The 17,885-nt window shown below is 45.1% G+C and overlaps 2 protein-coding genes across 13 annotated transcripts in view; one reads left to right on the top strand and one right to left on the bottom strand.

The window, feature by feature from the left end:
• Positions 1–7,729: 7,729 nt before the first annotated feature.
• Positions 7,730–10,396, bottom strand: LOC144340970 (uncharacterized). Its single transcript, XM_078002610.1, has 2 exons — positions 10,302–10,396; positions 7,730–9,929 (listed from the first exon to the last, which is right to left on the bottom strand). The coding sequence occupies exon 2, from the start codon at positions 9,858–9,860 to the stop codon at positions 9,306–9,308; it is 555 nt and encodes a 184-aa protein (XP_077858736.1). The 5' UTR covers positions 9,861–9,929; positions 10,302–10,396; the 3' UTR covers positions 7,730–9,305.
• Positions 10,397–12,380: 1,984 nt separating this feature from the next.
• PCDH7 (protocadherin 7) overlaps positions 12,381–17,885 on the top strand; it is a 427,263-nt gene continuing 421,758 nt past the window's right edge. For all 12 annotated transcript variants that reach the window (XM_015138178.3, XM_015138177.3, XM_015138179.3 and 9 more), the window contains exon 1: positions 12,381–16,622. In XM_015138178.3, the coding sequence (XP_014993664.2) occupies positions 13,449–16,622 (3,174 nt within the window). In that variant the 5' untranslated portion in view covers positions 12,381–13,448. The remainder of the gene's footprint in view (positions 16,623–17,885) is intronic.

Below are 17,885 nucleotides of genomic sequence, written 5' to 3' on the forward strand. Positions count from 1 at the left end.
CTACAAAGAGCAGTAATTTGACTTCCTTTTTTTTCAGTTTAGGTGTCCTTTATTTCTTTCTCTTGCTTAATTGATCTGGCTAGGACTTCCAGAACTATGTTGATTAAAAGGGATAAAAGTGAGCATCCTTGTCGTCTTCCAGTTTTTGGAGGAAAGGCTTTCAACTTTTCCTCATTCAGTATGGTGTTAGCTATTAATTTGTCATATGTTGCCTTTATGGTGTTGAGGTACAAACCTTTTATACCTAATTTGTTGAGAGTTTTTGTCATAAAAAGATAATTAATTTTATTGAATGCTTTTTTCTGCATTTATTGGGATGATTATATGGATTTTGCCCTTCGTTTTGTTTAGGTAATGTGACACATTTATTGATTTGCATATATTAAACAATCTTTAAATTCCTGGAATAAATTCCACGTGACCATAATGTGTTGTCTTTTTGATGTGTTATTGGATTTGGTTTGCTAGTATTTTGTTGAGAATTTTTACATCTATGTTTATCAGAACTAAAGTTTTCTTTTCTTATATGCTTGTCTGCTGTTGATATTAGGGTAACGCGGGCCTTATAGAATGAGTATGAAAGATAGTCCTCCTCTCTAATTACTTGAAATAGTTTTAAAAAATATGATGGCTTTTCCTTAAATTTTGGTAGAATTAGCAGTAAATACAACCAGTTCTGAGATTTCCTTTCTTGGGAGGCTTTTTATTACTGATTCAATCTCATCACTTGTTATTGGTCTATTCAGATTTTTTGTTTTTTTTTCTCATTCAATCTTGGTAGGTTATACGTGTACAGGAATTTATCATTTCCAATAGATTTCCTAGTTTTTTGGCCTATGGTGTTAATAACAGTCTCTAATGATCCTTTGTATTTCTGTGATTTCAGTTGTAACTATATAGTTGGGTCCTTTTTTTAACCCAATTAGCCAGTCTATATTTTTTAAATTTTATAATTTATAATAGTTATAAATTATATAATTTAAATTAATAAGTTAAATTTTATAATTTAAACTAATTTAAATAAATAAGTTAAATTTTATAATTTAAACTATTTACATTAAAAGTTGTTATTAATGGGCGAAAAATGACTCCCATCATTTTGTTCCTGATTAGTTGGTTCCTGATTACTTTATGTATCCTTTGTTTCTGTCTTCCTTTCTTATTGTTTATCTCTCTGTTTCAGTGGGGTTTTTTTTTGTTTTCTTTTGTTTGTAGTGATAACATCTGATCCCGTTCTCATTTATGTATCTGTTCTATCAGTGAGTTTTATGCTTTCATGTATTTTCATGATGGTTCTTATTCTCCTTTTACTTACAGATGTAGAACTTCCTTATGCATTTATTGTAGAACTGGTCTAGTGGTGATGGATTCTGTTTTTCCTTCTCTAGGAAAGAAATTCTTTCTCCAATATTTATGAAGGATAGTATTAATGGGTTTAATATTCTTGGCTTGCAGCTTTCTTTTTCTTTCAGCATGATGAATATATCTTTCAATTCTCCCCCAGCCTGTGAAGTTTCTGTTAAAAATCTCCACCAGGCACGGTGGCTCATGCCTGTAATCCTGGCACTTTGGGAGGCCAAGGTGGGTGGATTATCTGAGTTTAGGAGTTCAAGACTAGCCTGGCCAACATGGTGAAACCCCATCTTTACTAAAAATACACACACACACACACAAAAATTAGCCAGGTACAGTGGTGCGTGCCTGTAATCTCAGCTACTCAGGAGCCTGAGGTAGAAGAATTGCTTGAGCGCAAGAGGTGGAGGTTGCGGTGAGCCAAGATTGTGCCACTGCACTCCAGCTTGGGCTACAGAGTGAGAGCTTCATCTCAAAAAAAAAAAAAAAAAAAAAATTATTCTATTAGTCTTCCCTTATTTGTTAGATCCCCCTATACGTTAGATTCCCTTATATGTTAGATTCCCTTATATGTAACTAGATGCTTCTCTCTTGCTGTTTTAAAAATGCTCACTTTGTCTTTTACTTTTGACAGTTTGACTATAATGTGTTTAGTTGAGGACCTTTCAAGCTGAATCTATTTAGGAATGTTTGAGCTCTCTGTATCTGTTTGTCTACATATCTCCCAATACATGAGAACTTTTCAGCTTTCCACATATTGGAAGGAAAATCTATTCAATGTATTTCATGGAATAGATTTTCTATGCCTTTTAAAATCTCTTCTTCTGGAATTCCCAAAATTTAAATATTTATTTGTTTTTAGTATCCCATATGTCATGTAGACTTTCTTCATTCATTTTTATACTTTCTTTTATTTTCACCCTCTCTCTCTCTTTACATGACTGAGTTATTTGAAAAGACTTGTCTTCAAGTTCATAAAATCTTTTTCCTGCTTGATATAGTCTGTTGTGGTAGCTCTTGATTATATTTTTATTTCATTAATTACATTCTTCAGTTCCAGTATATCTATTTGGTTCTTTTACACTATTTATCTTTCTTTGTTGAATTTCTCATTCAGATCATTGTTTTCTTGATTTCTTTGTATTGTCTATTTGTGTTATCTCTTATCACACTGAATTTCCTTTAGATCATTATTTTGAATTCCTTGTCAAGACACTTCATAGATTTTTATGGGGTCTTTTACTGTAGAATTAATGCATTCCTTTGGTGGTATTTCCTTGCTTTTTAGTTTCTTGCGTCCTCATGCTGATATCTGCACATTTAGTGTAAAAATTACTTCTTTCAATTTTGTGGAGTAGCTTTTGAAGAGAAAGACATTTTCCTATAGATCTGTCTACAGTATTACTTTGATAGGGTACTTTGGCTTTTGCTCTGGGTGGGTTCTGTGGTATACTCTTCGTTTGATTTCTTCAGCTGTAATCAATAACAGAGTTGCCTGTGAGTTCTTCAGTGGATTGGGCTGTAGTTATTTGTGCAGGCTGTGGTGAGGCTTCACTGGTGACTGGGGCTCGCATGGGCTGGTCCTCAGGCTTTTTGGTGGTATGTGCAGGTACTAGTAGTGACAACAGTGGGCTGGACAAGCCTATCTTCAAACCCCTAGGTGGTATGTGTAGGGTTGCTGTCATGGCAGTTGCCCTGGGCATGCAGTTCTCAGGCTTTGGGGAATGCACGTTTTGCCTCTCTGTATCCTGGAGGCAGTCCCCGTGATGTGTTGGACCTTTTGTTGCCCAGAGTGTAGGGCACTTCGTGGGTTTGTGTGCCAGGGTTATGGCTGCACTGCTGGCTCCAGATGGTGTGACAACCCTACAGTATTCTGAGTGAATGTGGAGGGGTGTTGGAAGTGCACCAGGAATATAAAAATGCATAGGTTATTGGACAGGAGGTAGCCTGAGATCAGCTCCATTCTCAAAATAGTGGCATGCTGCAACAGCTTGGGTCTCAGGACATGATTTCCCTCTCTGAAGCAATGTAGTTGTGTTTATTCCAGGCAGTTCCCTATGCTATGCTCAGGGACTCTGGGGCCTGAGAAGGTCTTCTGTAGCTAGGATTGCAGGTGTGTATAGAGGGAATGTGGATTTTTGGGGATCTTTCACTTACCTTTTTCCTGCAATGGGAAATCCTTCCTGGCTCTGAGCTGATTTCAGTCAGCTGCTTCGCTTCCCTGTTTGTGCTGCCATCTTGAATTTCCCTGCCTCAGAGGGTCCCTGTTAAATCTACTGTTCTCCCTTAGATGCTCTATTTTGACATGTAGTTATCTACTCACAGTTAACATCTGTTAAAATCTAGTGTTCTCCCTTAGATGCTCTATTTTGACATGTAGTTATCTACTCACTGTTTTTTTTTTATTTTTTTGTGGAGAGAACATGATGTGCCCAGTGCCTCTAGTAAGCCATCTTGAATTCCCACACATGCAAATGCTGTTTGCAGTACTGCTACTACATATTTGTACCATCGAGCGTGGATTCCAATAAAGTTTGTATTTGTGTTTAAAAGACATGCACACTCAAAAGAATAGTGTGTTTTTTAGTATATCTTCTGTTTTATTGAGTAATTCCTGACAAAAGAGGATGTTTGCTTTGATTAGACATTGTTAGGGAGGAAAAGCTTTTTCTCTACCGGTTTAGGTTATGTTCTTGAGAGTTATGCACATTAAACTGGCACAAGACAGATTATTAAAAGAGAAAAACAGATTTAACTATATATGTATACATGGATGTTGACAAAGAAATGTGATTCAAGGAGGTAGCTAGAATTGGGCGCTTACATATCAACTTAATAGAGTACGGGGAGGGACGAGGGCACTTCTGGCAAAACAAATGACTTTTCGGGAAGATCACTGGACCCTTAGGAGAATAAATGATAGATATAATAGTTTTATACCAATATCTGTTTCTCTTTCCAGGTGCTACCTTGTGCTAACTTCTTCACATCGATGCTAAGATTTCCTCCTCTGTGGTTGTGCAACTCACATGGAAGGGATTTATAACAATGGAATTATTTGCGGGAGGCTTTGATTTTAAAAAGACAGAGCTTAGAAAAAGACTCTTTCTGCCACTGTTGATTCTCAAATGTCTTCAACTCAAAATAGTCCTTTATGCCACTGTGGCATATTCTGGCCCCTTCAACATCAATAAGAAAGCACATTCTTAGCTTGGAATTTTATGTCTAGTAATTGAAAGAGCTTTCTACAGACTAGTTTCTGGCTCCACACATTTAAGCCTTGATTCCACTCTGTCACCCACATATGCCCGGGAACCTATCACATCACAACCTGTGACGCTGCACCTTTGCACGACCACACTGATGAGCTGGCAAAGTGGATGCTGGGAAAATTCTTGGAAGCCATTCCGCACTATGATGGCTAGCAACAACTGAACTGTGAGAGAAGGCAAGTGTGAATCCATAAAAATACATTTTAACACATCCAAATTAAATGTATCCCCATCTCAACTTTCCCTTCGCTGGATCCTCAGAATGCCTGTGATCTCTCTAACACAATTTAAACAAGTTGTATGGCAAAGAGGAAACTGGAATGAGACGTGCTCTTGACTTATCACGGTTAAAATTCTTACTCTTGCAAATATCAAACTCATAACTGTGCAAACACTAGCCTACTGCACCACAACTTCAAGGTCTTGAGAGACTGGCACAAGTAAGAGACCCTGAAAGCTCGAGCCTCATTAGCATCATAGTCAGTCTGGCCAGGAGGGTAATTCTGGAATTGGGAATTGCCAGGATGCCTACAGAGAAGAAATGTTGGTAGTTCCAAGCAATTTTCATTTTATAGACCTTTAGAAAATACTGTTTTATAGGAGAAAATAAAATAGAAACAAGGGCATGGCTTTAGTTTCAGTGATAACTTTTTCAGTTCGGCATGTTTTGCTCTTAACCTCTCTCCTATATTTTAAATAAATTTTATTAAAAAAAAATGTGGCCAGGTGGAGTGGTGGCTCACGCCTGTAATCCCAGCACTTTGGGAGGCCGATGCAGGTGGATCATGAGGTCAACAGCTCAAGACCATCCTGGCCAACATGGTGAAACCTTGTCTCTACTAAAAATACAAAAATTATCTGGGTGTGATTGTGTGCCCCTGTAGTCCCAGCTCCTCAGAAGGCTGAGGCAGGAGAATCGCTTGAATGCAGGATGCAGAGGTTGCAGTGAGCCGAGATGGCACTACTGTACCCCAGCCTGGGTGACAGAACAAGACTCCATCTCAAAAAAAAAGCACAATGCTGCCTAGCTGTTAGATGAAAAAGAGAAGCTTTATATTACATATCACTGAAAAGGCAGGGTTAGAGACTATTCCTTCCTTCCACATTGGCAGACATGATCAGGCAGACATGATCTAACATCTGGAAAGACAGATAAAGAATCACTAAGAAACAGAAAGATCTGGATAACCTATACTGTTACTAATCAGTGCTGTTAGTTTAATAATGTATCAAAACACTTACTATTTGATACCTAAGTTACTCAAATTCCAAGCTTGTATTTACATTTTTGCAATGGTTTTTTTATCCAATCATTTGCAGACAATATTGAGAATCAGTTACACAGCAAAACCAAGAAATAAAAAGAACTGTAAGAGAGAGAGAGAAAAAAAAAGGCATACAAAGAATCGTGCTTATCTTTCCATCCCACTGTGAGTCAACAATACTTTATAAAGAGTCCTGTTCAAAGTGTCAAATTCTGTACCAGTTACTAGAAAAATTATTAACCAGGCTAAACTGTTCAATAGTGTTAAAAATCACCAGATATAAATGTATGTAGCTTTATGAAGAACTTGTCTTGTCAATGGAATTGTATTTCTCTCTGTGACTGAATAGCACACCTGCTGATTTATAGGCATATATTGTTGAACCCATAGTATCTACTTTGATATGCTTCTTAATTCAGCTTTACATGGATGATTTATTTTAAAAACGCTGAAATGGGTATCGAAAATGTACTACCACTTTACGAAATCAAAGTCAGTCTGAAGTTTACTGAAGTCTTCAAGTATTGGTCCTAAGTCAGATTCACAACCAGTTTGACTTATACAGAATTGAACAATGACTACCTATCAGCCACCTATATTTCCCAGGGAAGTGAAATTCCCCTTCCACTTAGGGCTGCCCACAACTAGTTAATGGCCTCATCTAGCCACAAGGGGGCCAAGAGGTACAATGTTAGGCCCAGAAACCACAGTCAGTAAATACTTGGGGAAAGTTCTCAATGACTGCCCTATAAGTATCAGCCTCTGTCGTTAGAAAATTAATTCATTGCTGCTGAAGTAGTCCAATTTCTTATATTTCTCATTCTAGAAACATCCCACATTATGTATTTCCTAATTACAATCAATCAAATTTGTTTGAATAAAGTTTTCTACCACCTGTTACTCAGAATGAACATAAGAAGTGCCCTAGCTAGGTCGACACAGCCAGGGGTTAAAACTTCTAAAGCTAATACATAATTTTCAACCATTCTTGTTATAAGCAAGGTCATTTATTTGGGTATTAAATTTGTCCAAGCAATTATAATGAAATTTCTCCCCCAAATCCTTAACATATTATCTAGCTTAGAGGTCATTATTCACAGCAGTATTTGATATATCCGGCCTGCCACGATAGTAAAAATATGCAAATCTCCCAAGTTCATACTGCAAAGGACATTGGTAGGTCTAATTTTACCATCAATAGTGAAAGGAGATAGCTTCAGATGGCCCTAAATAATAGGATGTACTGTTTTTAACCTATGAAGGGTCTTTTTCTCAGAACGAATCCAGATTTTATAAAATACTGTGTTCCCTCTAACTTAAATTTTTGAAAATGTATGAAAGTTAATGTAAAGTTGAAAAAATTCATAAAGTAATGATCTTGTAAATAAAAGACAAATGCCAGTTACAGTCACTGACTGGATCTTTGTGTGTCATGACTTGTAAATCTCTGCTATATTGCACATATTTTGGCATGTAAACCTTTTGAAAACGAAAAAAAAAATCAACTGTCAATATGTGCTAAACTTAAAGTGAAAATCATTTATTCTGTGTTATTTTAAAACCTAAAACACTGTATTGAAATCTGAAAACCATACAGCACGTGAGCTAATAAACACTTAAATTTTGAATTTTTTTTTTTTTTTTTTTGTAAATGGGGTTTTCATACCATCCTTGTGGAAATGTTTATAGTTATCCAGTAGGTAGTATGAATCAACTTAGCTTAGTTTCTGTGTGCTTCTTTTATAGATACACCATAAAATATAGCTTTGCACATGATTTCTTGATTTAAACAGCACAACTTATTCTATATCTTGGCTAGAAACCAATTAAATAACCACTGATGCAAGCAGTTATTACCTGCTTAAAAGGAAATCTGTGGTTTCCTTATTTAAACTGCTGAGTTTTAATGTCTATCAAAAAGGCTGTTATTGCAATGAATAATTTAGTCATTTCAGTCTACTAAACATTTTAATACTACAAGTATGGATTTAAGGCTGAAAAATATGTCTAAAGTTTCTCATAGTCTCAAGGATCAGACTCATACTTGGAATTGTTATGCATAAATATGTTTACTCTTTCAAGTAATATATGTTCAAAGGACAATCGTTTGTAGTAATTATTTAGAAAAGGAAGACTGAAGTATCAAATTTAGCGGAAGTGGTTAGAGAAATGGTTGATCATAAAGGCCTACAAAACACGTCTACAGATAGAAGACCCGTTTTAAAAAGATGAAAGGTCAATGGATTTAGAGATATCCGAGTGTCATTTCCTCTGTCTGTCCCTTGGTGGAGTTCTTGAGTTACTTTCTCCTTTTCTGTCAAACTGTTTTATATTTCTTTCCAGAACTGGCTATCATGTTTACTGTATTTAACCTTTTTCTCGCATTATTGTGAATACAGCGTCTATTATAAATGAAAGCCCCCCTGAGATCACATCGCCAGCATCTACCTTGTATTCTTAACCATAGACTTTTGTTGTAGTTACTTCTCTGTCTTTTCTTGAGGCTTGAACTACATCAGGGACCCCGAATGCTATTTTTCAGTTCATCCACTGAAATTCCTTAACGGCAAAACAGGTTTAAGCAAGCGAGGTTAGTAGGTAAAAAAAAAAAAAAAAAAAAAAACCAACAACAACAACAACAAAAAAAACAAAAAAACAATCAACCAAACAAAAAAACTGAATATTTTAAGTTTAGGGTAAGATATTTGGCATAGAAAATGAATGTTTTGTCGAGGTTTTATTGAATGCATATTAGAACGGGATGGCATTTATATTTTAATCAATTTCATTTTTTACATCTTGGCATCTTGGTTTCAAAGGGATATTTCCTTTTATTATTCTTTTTTAAAAAGCCACTAAAGAAAAAAACCAAATCTCCATTTCAACATTCCCTCAAACATTTTGCTTCCTACATACGATGATGTCTAATCACTCTGATCAATGAAAGCTTTAGGACACTAATCTCATTTTCTCTCTTCAGTTCTGGCCGCCAAAGCAGCAGCACCAGCAGCAGCAGCAGCCGGCTCTTTAATTTCTTGCAGCCGGTTACACTTTCGATCCCATTTCCTTCTGAACCCTTTCCTCTCAGGTTGAGAAGATAAACGCAGCCTGGGGACTGAGAAGCCGGGCGGGGTTGGTGGGTGGGAGCGAAGCCGGATATCACATTCCCTCGGTGAGGTCTGGTACAAGGGGGGATTAAGTCTCCTGGTTCCATTTAATGAAATTGCTGAGCACTTGTGACACTGGCTCTAAGACTGCGGAAATGGGGCGGGGGTGGGGGAAACAACTTCTCTCTTCCATTCATCCTCTGTGCCGGCGAGAGAAGAGTCAGTCCATAGACAGGGGGCGGAAGAGGACTGGGAGCTCCAGCCGCCGCAAGGGCGCCCCGAGGGCTCCTCTCACGTGCCCGGTACCCCTACCCCGCCCATTTCCTTTGCTTGCCCAGAACAGCGCTGCAGGGCAAAGCCGCCGCCACTTCTTTGCTCCTCTGGCAGAAAGGTCGGAGCCTGGGACTGATGGGGGTGGGAGCAAAGCCAGCAGGCTTCTTGGCCCCCGCAGTCTGTCCTCGCTGTTCTCCATGCAGCACACGTCGGACCCATTTCCCACGCTGGCTTGGCTCCGCCGCGAAGTTGGTAGGAATGAGAGTGAGGAGGGCGGGCTGGAGACTTCCTCCCGCTAGCAAAGAGGAAACCACTCCACTGTGAAGGACGCGCTGCAACTCCCTAGTCATCCGGGAAGAAATGTGCAGCGCGGTGAGGAAAAGCCGCCCACTCCTTCGCGGCCCCCTCAAGTGTGGTCCTGCAGAGTGCGCGCCAGAGCCGCTGGCAAATGTTTTGAAGATGCGGAGAGGCTTATTCAAGTTTATGGTCTGGAGAGGGAAGCGGGAGTGCACAACGTTTCTGCGTACGCGGCTGCCTGAAGTTTGCAAAATCTTAGTAAGGCGGTGAGGGGAGTGAGTGCACTGCACCATATTGCCGCGCACCCGAATGCACGGCGCAAGGCCGCGGAGTGGAGACGGCTTCTCCCATTTGGTTCGAACCTGGGAAAAAGGGGAACCAGGGTCAGAGGTTTGGAGTGAGGCAGGCGTTCCGATAAATCCGAGTTCTTGCCAAATGCAAGAGGGATTTGGCTTTACTGCCACTTAGCCAGCGTGGAGGCGCTGCGGAGCCCACTCCCGCCCCCTCCCCCGCCCCGCCCCCGGCTCGAGACTGCGGCGGTGCGCACTGAGCCTGCGCGCGGGGCTTTTCTCGCTGATGCGGCAGATACAGAGCTGAGAGGCTCGGGTGCTAGCCGCGGGAGGGTTAGCGGGAAGGCCGGGTTCCCTGCCCTGGCCTCGGAGGAGGAGCCACCACCCCCGGAGTGATGCTGCTTCCACAGACTGGAAAATACTCGCCAGCTCCCTGACACACACTTGCACATTTCCATCCTCCGCGCCTCTACGATCCTCTGTAGTGAGAGCTTGGAAATCTCTGCCGCCTTTCCCTCCTCATTCCTGTGCCTGCGCCCGCCCAAACAACCGCGCGCTGCATCTGCTCGTTGACTTTATTGGTGTTTGTCTTGTTTAAATCATTCTGCCTCCTCACCCAGGTCTCGTAAAGAATACCCACACTGGACAGATTTTTTTTTTTTTTTTTTTGTTTCGGCTTGAAATTTTTCTTCAAGGGGAGGACCTTAAATGCATATAGATACGTCAGGCGCACTGAAGTCTAACCAAATCCCAGCAGCAGCCCTTTCTGTCTTTTGAGATGGTAACAATTCTCCCCAAATACTTCCAGTCCCTCTCAATCCTCTTAATCCTAGCCGGGCCTCTTCGTTTACAGCCACTGAAATAAATGAGTAAATGGCTCAGTTCAGAAAACAACCAGACCTGAGATCTGATGAGGCCGGCTGCGGTGGTCGTGAATGAAAATTGTAGACGCCTTGCTTGGAGAAATAGGGACAATCAAGTGGCAGAAAGTCAAAAGGAGAGATGGAAAGCTGGGGACACTTTGGTACACAAAGTTACCATTAAAGTTTATTTCCCTTTTATCCAGATAGGTGACGCTACACTTTGCCAGTTTCTAAAGGCTGCAGGTTTCTGCTCAGAAAATAATATCGAGGTTTCCAACATGTTTATTCACCAGGCGCGCGCACACACGGTCTACCCCCATAAGCAAGCACGACGACAGGAATGTCAAGCATTTAAACAAAGACAGGCATCCTTCCCCCCCCTCCACCCACCGCCCCCCGCCCCCCCCCCCCCCGCAACCATCCAAAGTCTGAGCTCCCAAAAAAGGATCTTTCTCCCGCTCTCTGGAGTTTGATGTTCTCTCTTCACTACTGCAGCCCGTCACGGTTTTTCAGAACAGAGTGGCTTTCTGGGCTCTTGTGTGTTCCCCAAGACCCCGATAACCATGTCCTAACCAAGATGCTAAATCGCGAACCGGAGACACTTTCCGGGTGGAGGGGGTGGGGGGAGGACGTCGTCTGAGAGAGAGGGAGAAGGAGAAATCTATCCTGACACAGCTCGAAAAGCTCTCACGCGTGAACTGGGCATTAGTTAAGGGAGGAGGAAATTTACCAGCCCGAGGGAGGGAAAACAAGTCCCCCAGAGAAGAAGACGGAGGTACTCGCTGGGGGGCGTTGAGCTTTGGCTTAAAGAGGTCTGGCTGGGATTGGGCACACTTTGAGCGGCCCCTGGAGCTGAGGCTGGGCTTTCCCGAGCGCGGAGGCTGGCTGACGCTCCCTCCCGCCTCCTTACCCCGGGCCCTCCTCCCTCGCTCTCTCCCTGTGTGTAGTTTCGGCGGCTGGGCAGCTACTGCCGCCGCCGCTGCAGCAGCAGCGTCAGGGACAAGCCTGATCCGTGAGCGAGCGAGCTCCCAGCAGCAACCACCACTTTGGGCAACTTGCGGGTTTCCTGCTCGCGGGTAGCGAACGGGAGCTTCCTACTAGCGGTTCAGTGTCTCCGAGCCGCTGCAGCCTGAGTGGCGGCGGGAGCGCCCGCACCAGACTCTCCCAGACGCGAAAGGGACGAGACAACTGCGGAATTCACCAGCCGTGCCAGGGCACTTCCGAGGCCACAAACGACTGGCACTTTTTCTCCCCTTGGCAAACTGGATTTTTTTTTTTTTTTAAAGCTACTTGGCAGCTGTCTCTGACTCCACCTCCCCTTCCACCCCCGCCCCAAAGCCTTTGGCTTTTCTTCGGAAATCCAGACAGAATTGGGCATCTTTGTTAATTGCCGTTGGGGACGCCTAGCCGTGCGCTTTCGCCGGCTAACGTCGCCTGTGCTCCGAGCCTGGTTTGCTCACCTTTGAACTGCAAAGGGATCAAGTTCAGCTCGAGTTCCCTGCATTGGGACTAAGAGGAAGGAGAGAGAGCGTGCAAGAGAGCGAGTGGGAGAGGGGGAAAGGGGAAAGGAGAGGAGGGAGGAGAGAGAGGAGGGAGGAGAGAGAAAGGGAGGGAGGGAGGGGAGGGATCGAGAGAGAGCGGGGAGAGAGAGAGAGAGGCTGCAATCTCCTCCCTGAATCGCGCACAGCGCTGCAGATCCCACTGCTCCGACATGCGGGCCGAATGCAGGTGAGAAAAGGCACGGACTCTGCGGCTGCGAACCCAAACTTGGGCACCGCACGGTGCGCACGGCTCAGCCTTCGCCCCCGCGGGCGAAAGGCTGCTGCGGTTTCAGGCGGCGGCTTCGTGACTAATGACCTTGCGCAGAGTTGTTAAGAAAAAAGAGAAACCCGCGCTCTCCGGGGTGAGAAGGGACTGACTCTCTGGGCGTCTCTGAAGATGGCTCGGGCTTCTCTTTGGCGCGCCGGGGGGACCCGGACGCGGACCGCGCTGTGACGCGAGTAGTCTCCACTGCACCGTGCCCGAAGCGACGTGCCGGGGGATTTTTCATTCTCTATCTGTTGACTGGCTCCCCCGCTGCCTGAGCAGAGTCGGAGTTGAGACTGGCTTGTTGCTGGCCCCAGCGCCTGGTGCAGGAAGCGACTCACGTTTGCCTGGGCGGCCGGAGTCGGAGCAGAGCCTGGGTTTGGAGTGAGTGTCTGGAACGTGAATTGGACTCAACTCGAGTAGCAGCAAAGACCGGCGGGCTGGCAGGCGGGGGAGGCTGCAAGCTCGTTCCCCACCTCTTCCCAGCCCCACTGCCCGTCTGCCGGAGCAGTTCTGGCCCCTTCCGACAGAGCGGGGACGAGAGCCGGGGATTCTCCGCCCGCTGCGGGAATGACTCTGGGTGGGGGGGCGCCGAACCCGCGGCGCGCAGTGTCCCGTGAACTGTGAGTACTGCGACTGAACGGCGGCCGGCAAGCGGGCGATTAGCACCCATTGCATGAATTATGAAACAATAACTTTCGGAAGAAGCAGGAGAAAAAAAAAAGCATCTATCGCTGCCCTCCCACCTGCATTCCCGGCCGACTCTCCACGCCGCTTTTGCCCCCTCCCTCCCCTCTCTCTCGCTCCTTCCTTTCCGGGAGAGGGGAGAGGACTGGGAGGAGGGCAAGCGGCCGGCCCCGGAGGAGGGGGGCGCCGAGGGGGCTGTGGTTAGAAGGAGCAGTAGCAGCAGCAGCAGGAGAAGATGCTGAGGATGCGGACCGCGGGATGGGCGCGCGGCTGGTGCTTGGGCTGTTGCCTCCTCCTGCCGCTCTCGCTCAGCCTGGCGGCCGCCAAGCAGCTCCTCCGGTACCGGCTGGCCGAGGAGGGCCCCGCCGACGTCCGCATCGGCAACGTGGCTTCAGACCTGGGCATCGTGACCGGATCGGGTGAGGTGACTTTCAGCCTGGAGTCCGGCTCCGAGTACCTGAAGATCGACAACCTTACGGGCGAGCTGAGCACGAGCGAGAGGCGCATCGACCGCGAGAAGCTGCCCCAGTGTCAGATGATCTTCGACGAGAACGAGTGCTTCCTGGACTTCGAGGTGTCGGTGATCGGGCCCTCGCAGAGCTGGGTAGACCTGTTTGAGGGTCGGGTCATCGTGCTCGACATCAACGACAACACGCCCACCTTCCCGTCGCCCGTGCTCACGCTCACGGTGGAGGAGAACCGGCCGGTGGGCACACTCTACCTGCTGCCCACCGCCACTGACCGCGACTTTGGCCGCAACGGCATCGAGCGCTACGAGCTGCTCCAGGAGCCCGGAGGCGGCGGCAGCGGCGGCGAGAGCCGGCGCGCCGGGGCGGCCGACAGCGCCCCCTATCCCGGGGGCGGCGGGAACGGCGCGAGCGGCGGCGGCTCGGGAGGCTCCAAGCGGCGGCTGGACGCATCAGAGGGCGGCGGCGGCACCAACCCCGGCGGCCGCAGCAGCGTGTTCGAGCTGCAGGTGGCGGACACCCCGGATGGCGAGAAGCAGCCGCAGCTGATCGTGAAGGGGGCGCTGGACCGCGAGCAGCGCGACTCCTACGAGCTGACCCTGCGGGTGCGCGACGGCGGCGACCCGCCTCGCTCCTCGCAGGCCATCCTACGGGTCCTCATCACCGACGTGAACGACAACAGCCCCCGCTTCGAGAAGAGCGTGTACGAGGCCGACTTAGCTGAGAACAGCGCCCCGGGGACCCCCATCCTGCAACTGCGCGCAGCTGACTTGGACGTGGGGGTCAATGGGCAGATCGAGTACGTGTTCGGGGCGGCCACCGAGTCGGTGAGGCGACTGCTGCGCCTTGACGAGACGTCCGGCTGGCTCAGCGTCCTGCACCGGATCGACCGCGAGGAGGTGAACCAGCTGCGCTTCACGGTCATGGCCCGCGACCGTGGGCAGCCCCCCAAGACCGACAAGGCCACCGTGGTCCTTAACATCAAAGACGAGAATGACAATGTGCCATCCATTGAAATCCGCAAGATTGGGCGCATCCCCCTCAAGGACGGGGTGGCCAACGTAGCCGAGGACGTTCTGGTCGACACCCCCATCGCTCTGGTGCAGGTGTCCGACCGAGACCAAGGCGAGAACGGGGTGGTCACCTGCACCGTGGTGGGCGACGTGCCCTTCCAGCTCAAGCCAGCCAGCGACACCGAGGGCGACCAGAACAAGAAAAAGTACTTTTTGCACACCTCGACCCCTCTGGACTATGAGACCACCCGGGAGTTCAACGTGGTCATCGTGGCGGTGGACTCAGGCAGCCCCAGCCTCTCGAGCAACAACTCCCTGATTGTGAAGGTGGGAGACACGAACGACAACCCGCCTGTGTTCGGCCAGTCGGTGGTGGAGGTTTACTTCCCTGAGAACAACATCCCGGGTGAGAGGGTGGCCACAGTGCTGGCGACAGACGCAGACAGCGGAAAGAACGCTGAGATCGCCTACTCGCTGGACTCCTCTGTGATGGGGATCTTTGCCATCGATCCCGATTCTGGGGACATCCTGGTCAATACGGTGCTGGACCGCGAGCAGACTGACAGGTATGAGTTTAAAGTTAACGCCAAAGACAAAGGCATCCCCGTGCTGCAGGGCAGCACTACAGTGATTGTGCAGGTGGCTGATAAGAATGACAATGACCCTAAGTTTATGCAGGACGTCTTCACCTTTTATGTGAAAGAAAACTTGCAGCCCAACAGCCCTGTGGGGATGGTCACCGTGATGGATGCTGACAAGGGGCGGAATGCAGAGATGAGTCTGTACATAGAGGAGAACAATAACATTTTTTCTATTGAAAATGACACGGGGACAATTTACTCCACAATGTCTTTTGACCGGGAACATCAGACCACATACACTTTCAGAGTCAAGGCTGTGGATGGGGGAGATCCTCCCAGGTCTGCCACAGCTACAGTTTCGCTTTTTGTGATGGATGAAAATGACAATGCTCCCATGGTTACCCTTCCCAAAAACATTTCCTACACTTTACTGCCACCTTCGAGTAATGTCAGGACAGTAGTAGCTACAGTGTTGGCAACAGACAGTGACGATGGCATCAATGCAGACCTGAACTACAGCATTGTGGGAGGGAATCCCTTCAAGCTGTTTGAAATTGATCCCACTAGTGGTGTGGTTTCCTTAGTGGGAAAACTCACCCAAAAGCATTATGGCTTGCACAGGTTGGTGGTGCAAGTGAATGACAGTGGGCAGCCTTCCCAGTCCACCACGACTCTGGTGCATGTGTTTGTCAATGAAAGTGTTTCTAATGCAACTGTGATTGACTCCCAGATAGCTAGAAGTTTGCACACCCCACTCACCCAGGATATAGCTGGCGACCCAAGCTATGAAATTAGCAAACAGAGACTCAGTATTGTCATTGGTGTGGTTGCTGGCATTATGACAGTGATTCTAATCATCTTAATTGTAGTGATGGCAAGGTACTGCAGGTCCAAAACTAAAAATGGCTATGAAGCTGGCAAAAAAGATCACGAAGACTTTTTTACACCCCAACAGCATGACAAATCTAAAAAGCCTAAAAAGGACAAGAAAAACAAAAAATCTAAGCAGCCTCTCTACAGCAGCATTGTCACTGTAGAGGCTTCTAAACCAAATGGACAGAGGTATGATAGTGTCAATGAGAAGCTGTCAGATAGCCCAAGCATGGGGCGATACAGATCTGTCAATGGTGGGCCTGGCAGTCCTGACCTGGCAAGGCATTACAAATCTAGTTCCCCATTGCCTACTGTTCAGCTTCATCCCCAGTCACCAACTGCAGGAAAAAAGCACCAGGCCGTACAAGATCTACCACCAGCTAACACATTTGTGGGAGCAGGAGACAACATTTCAATTGGATCAGATCACTGCTCTGAGTACAGCTGTCAAACCAATAACAAGTACAGCAAACAGGTAAGATGTATCCCAAATATATTTAAACATCCCTAGGAGGGTTAATAACTCTGAGACAGATTATCTTCTGTAAAGTTTTGTCTTCTCGTTTTTAAAGTTATTAAAATCTTAACAGTAGTAATTTAATGTTAATTTTTGCACCATTAATTTAGCAAAGGCCATCTACAAGAGGTATACCACTGTATTTTGCAAGTTAGAATTAAGGTTCACTGAACTGCTGAAGGAAGTATTCAGAGTAGGCAGTATTTTGTAGTTCTCTTTGCACTTGACATCCCTAATTCATACTACATTTTTTGTTTCCAGAATAAATATGTATGTATTACTTAGATGGTTAGTTTTCACCTGAAATTATTTTTCTTTTATGGCAACTAAGTGGATAATTGCATCCAGAGAAAAAGTTTCTAAAGTTACTACTGGTGTCTATGCAAATTGGATACCATAAAAGTTTTAGCTATGTTATTTACAATGTAGGATTTTACAGATAAATAGATGCTGAATCATGCAGACGTAGTACTAAGTCTGAGATATTGAAATACTGACTACTTTGATGAAAATGCTGGTTTAAAAATATTTACTGATATGCAAATGTCATGCCAAACACCACTTTCAATCTTTTATATCTATAATAATCAATACATTTAGTATTCGATAATGATATGCAGTCACCATTTGCATACTTCCTCTTTGGTATTAAAAGTTTGCAAACAAAAATACATCGCATGAGCCATTTATTATTTAAGCCACGTAATGAAAGTATTCATGATTGATGTACTGTCTGCAAGACTATTTTGGCATGCATTATGATATATTGAGAATGTAAAGATTATGTGGAATATTTGACATAATTGTTTCTCAGTGAAATGTAGAAACAGTAAAAAAACATATATTCTGAGGTGGAACTTAAGCAAAACTGAAATTTATTTTTGAAAGTTTTCCTTGTGTGATATACAATCCTCAGAAAGTTTACTTTGTATACCCACCAAAGTTTGCCACACATAAATAAGATCTTTTGGAAAGGGCTGTGTCTCATGGTACAGCAACCTCAGCTAATAAAACATTATGTATTTCTTACTGTCAGAACCCATCTCAAGAAACACAGTTATGACTGTCAATCTAATTTCTATTAAATATGCTTTGCATGTGGAATGTGGAATCTGAGAAGAACTGAGGCAAAGGAAAAAGTTATTTTATAGCCTCATTGAAGATGGTACAGAAAGAGATATTAATCCTTTATTGCTTTCATGACTACTGAAATTAGTTTTT

Source organism: Macaca mulatta, chromosome 5 (assembly GCF_049350105.2).
Source record: "Macaca mulatta isolate MMU2019108-1 chromosome 5, T2T-MMU8v2.0, whole genome shotgun sequence".
Taxonomy (NCBI): Eukaryota; Metazoa; Chordata; class Mammalia; order Primates; family Cercopithecidae; genus Macaca; species Macaca mulatta.

What these genes read in the sequence shown, in the direction of transcription:
- LOC144340970 (XM_078002610.1), bottom strand. Translation starts at nt 9,860, where the DNA reads ATGGTGCAGTGCACTCACTCCCCTCACCGCCTTACTAAGATTTTGCAA.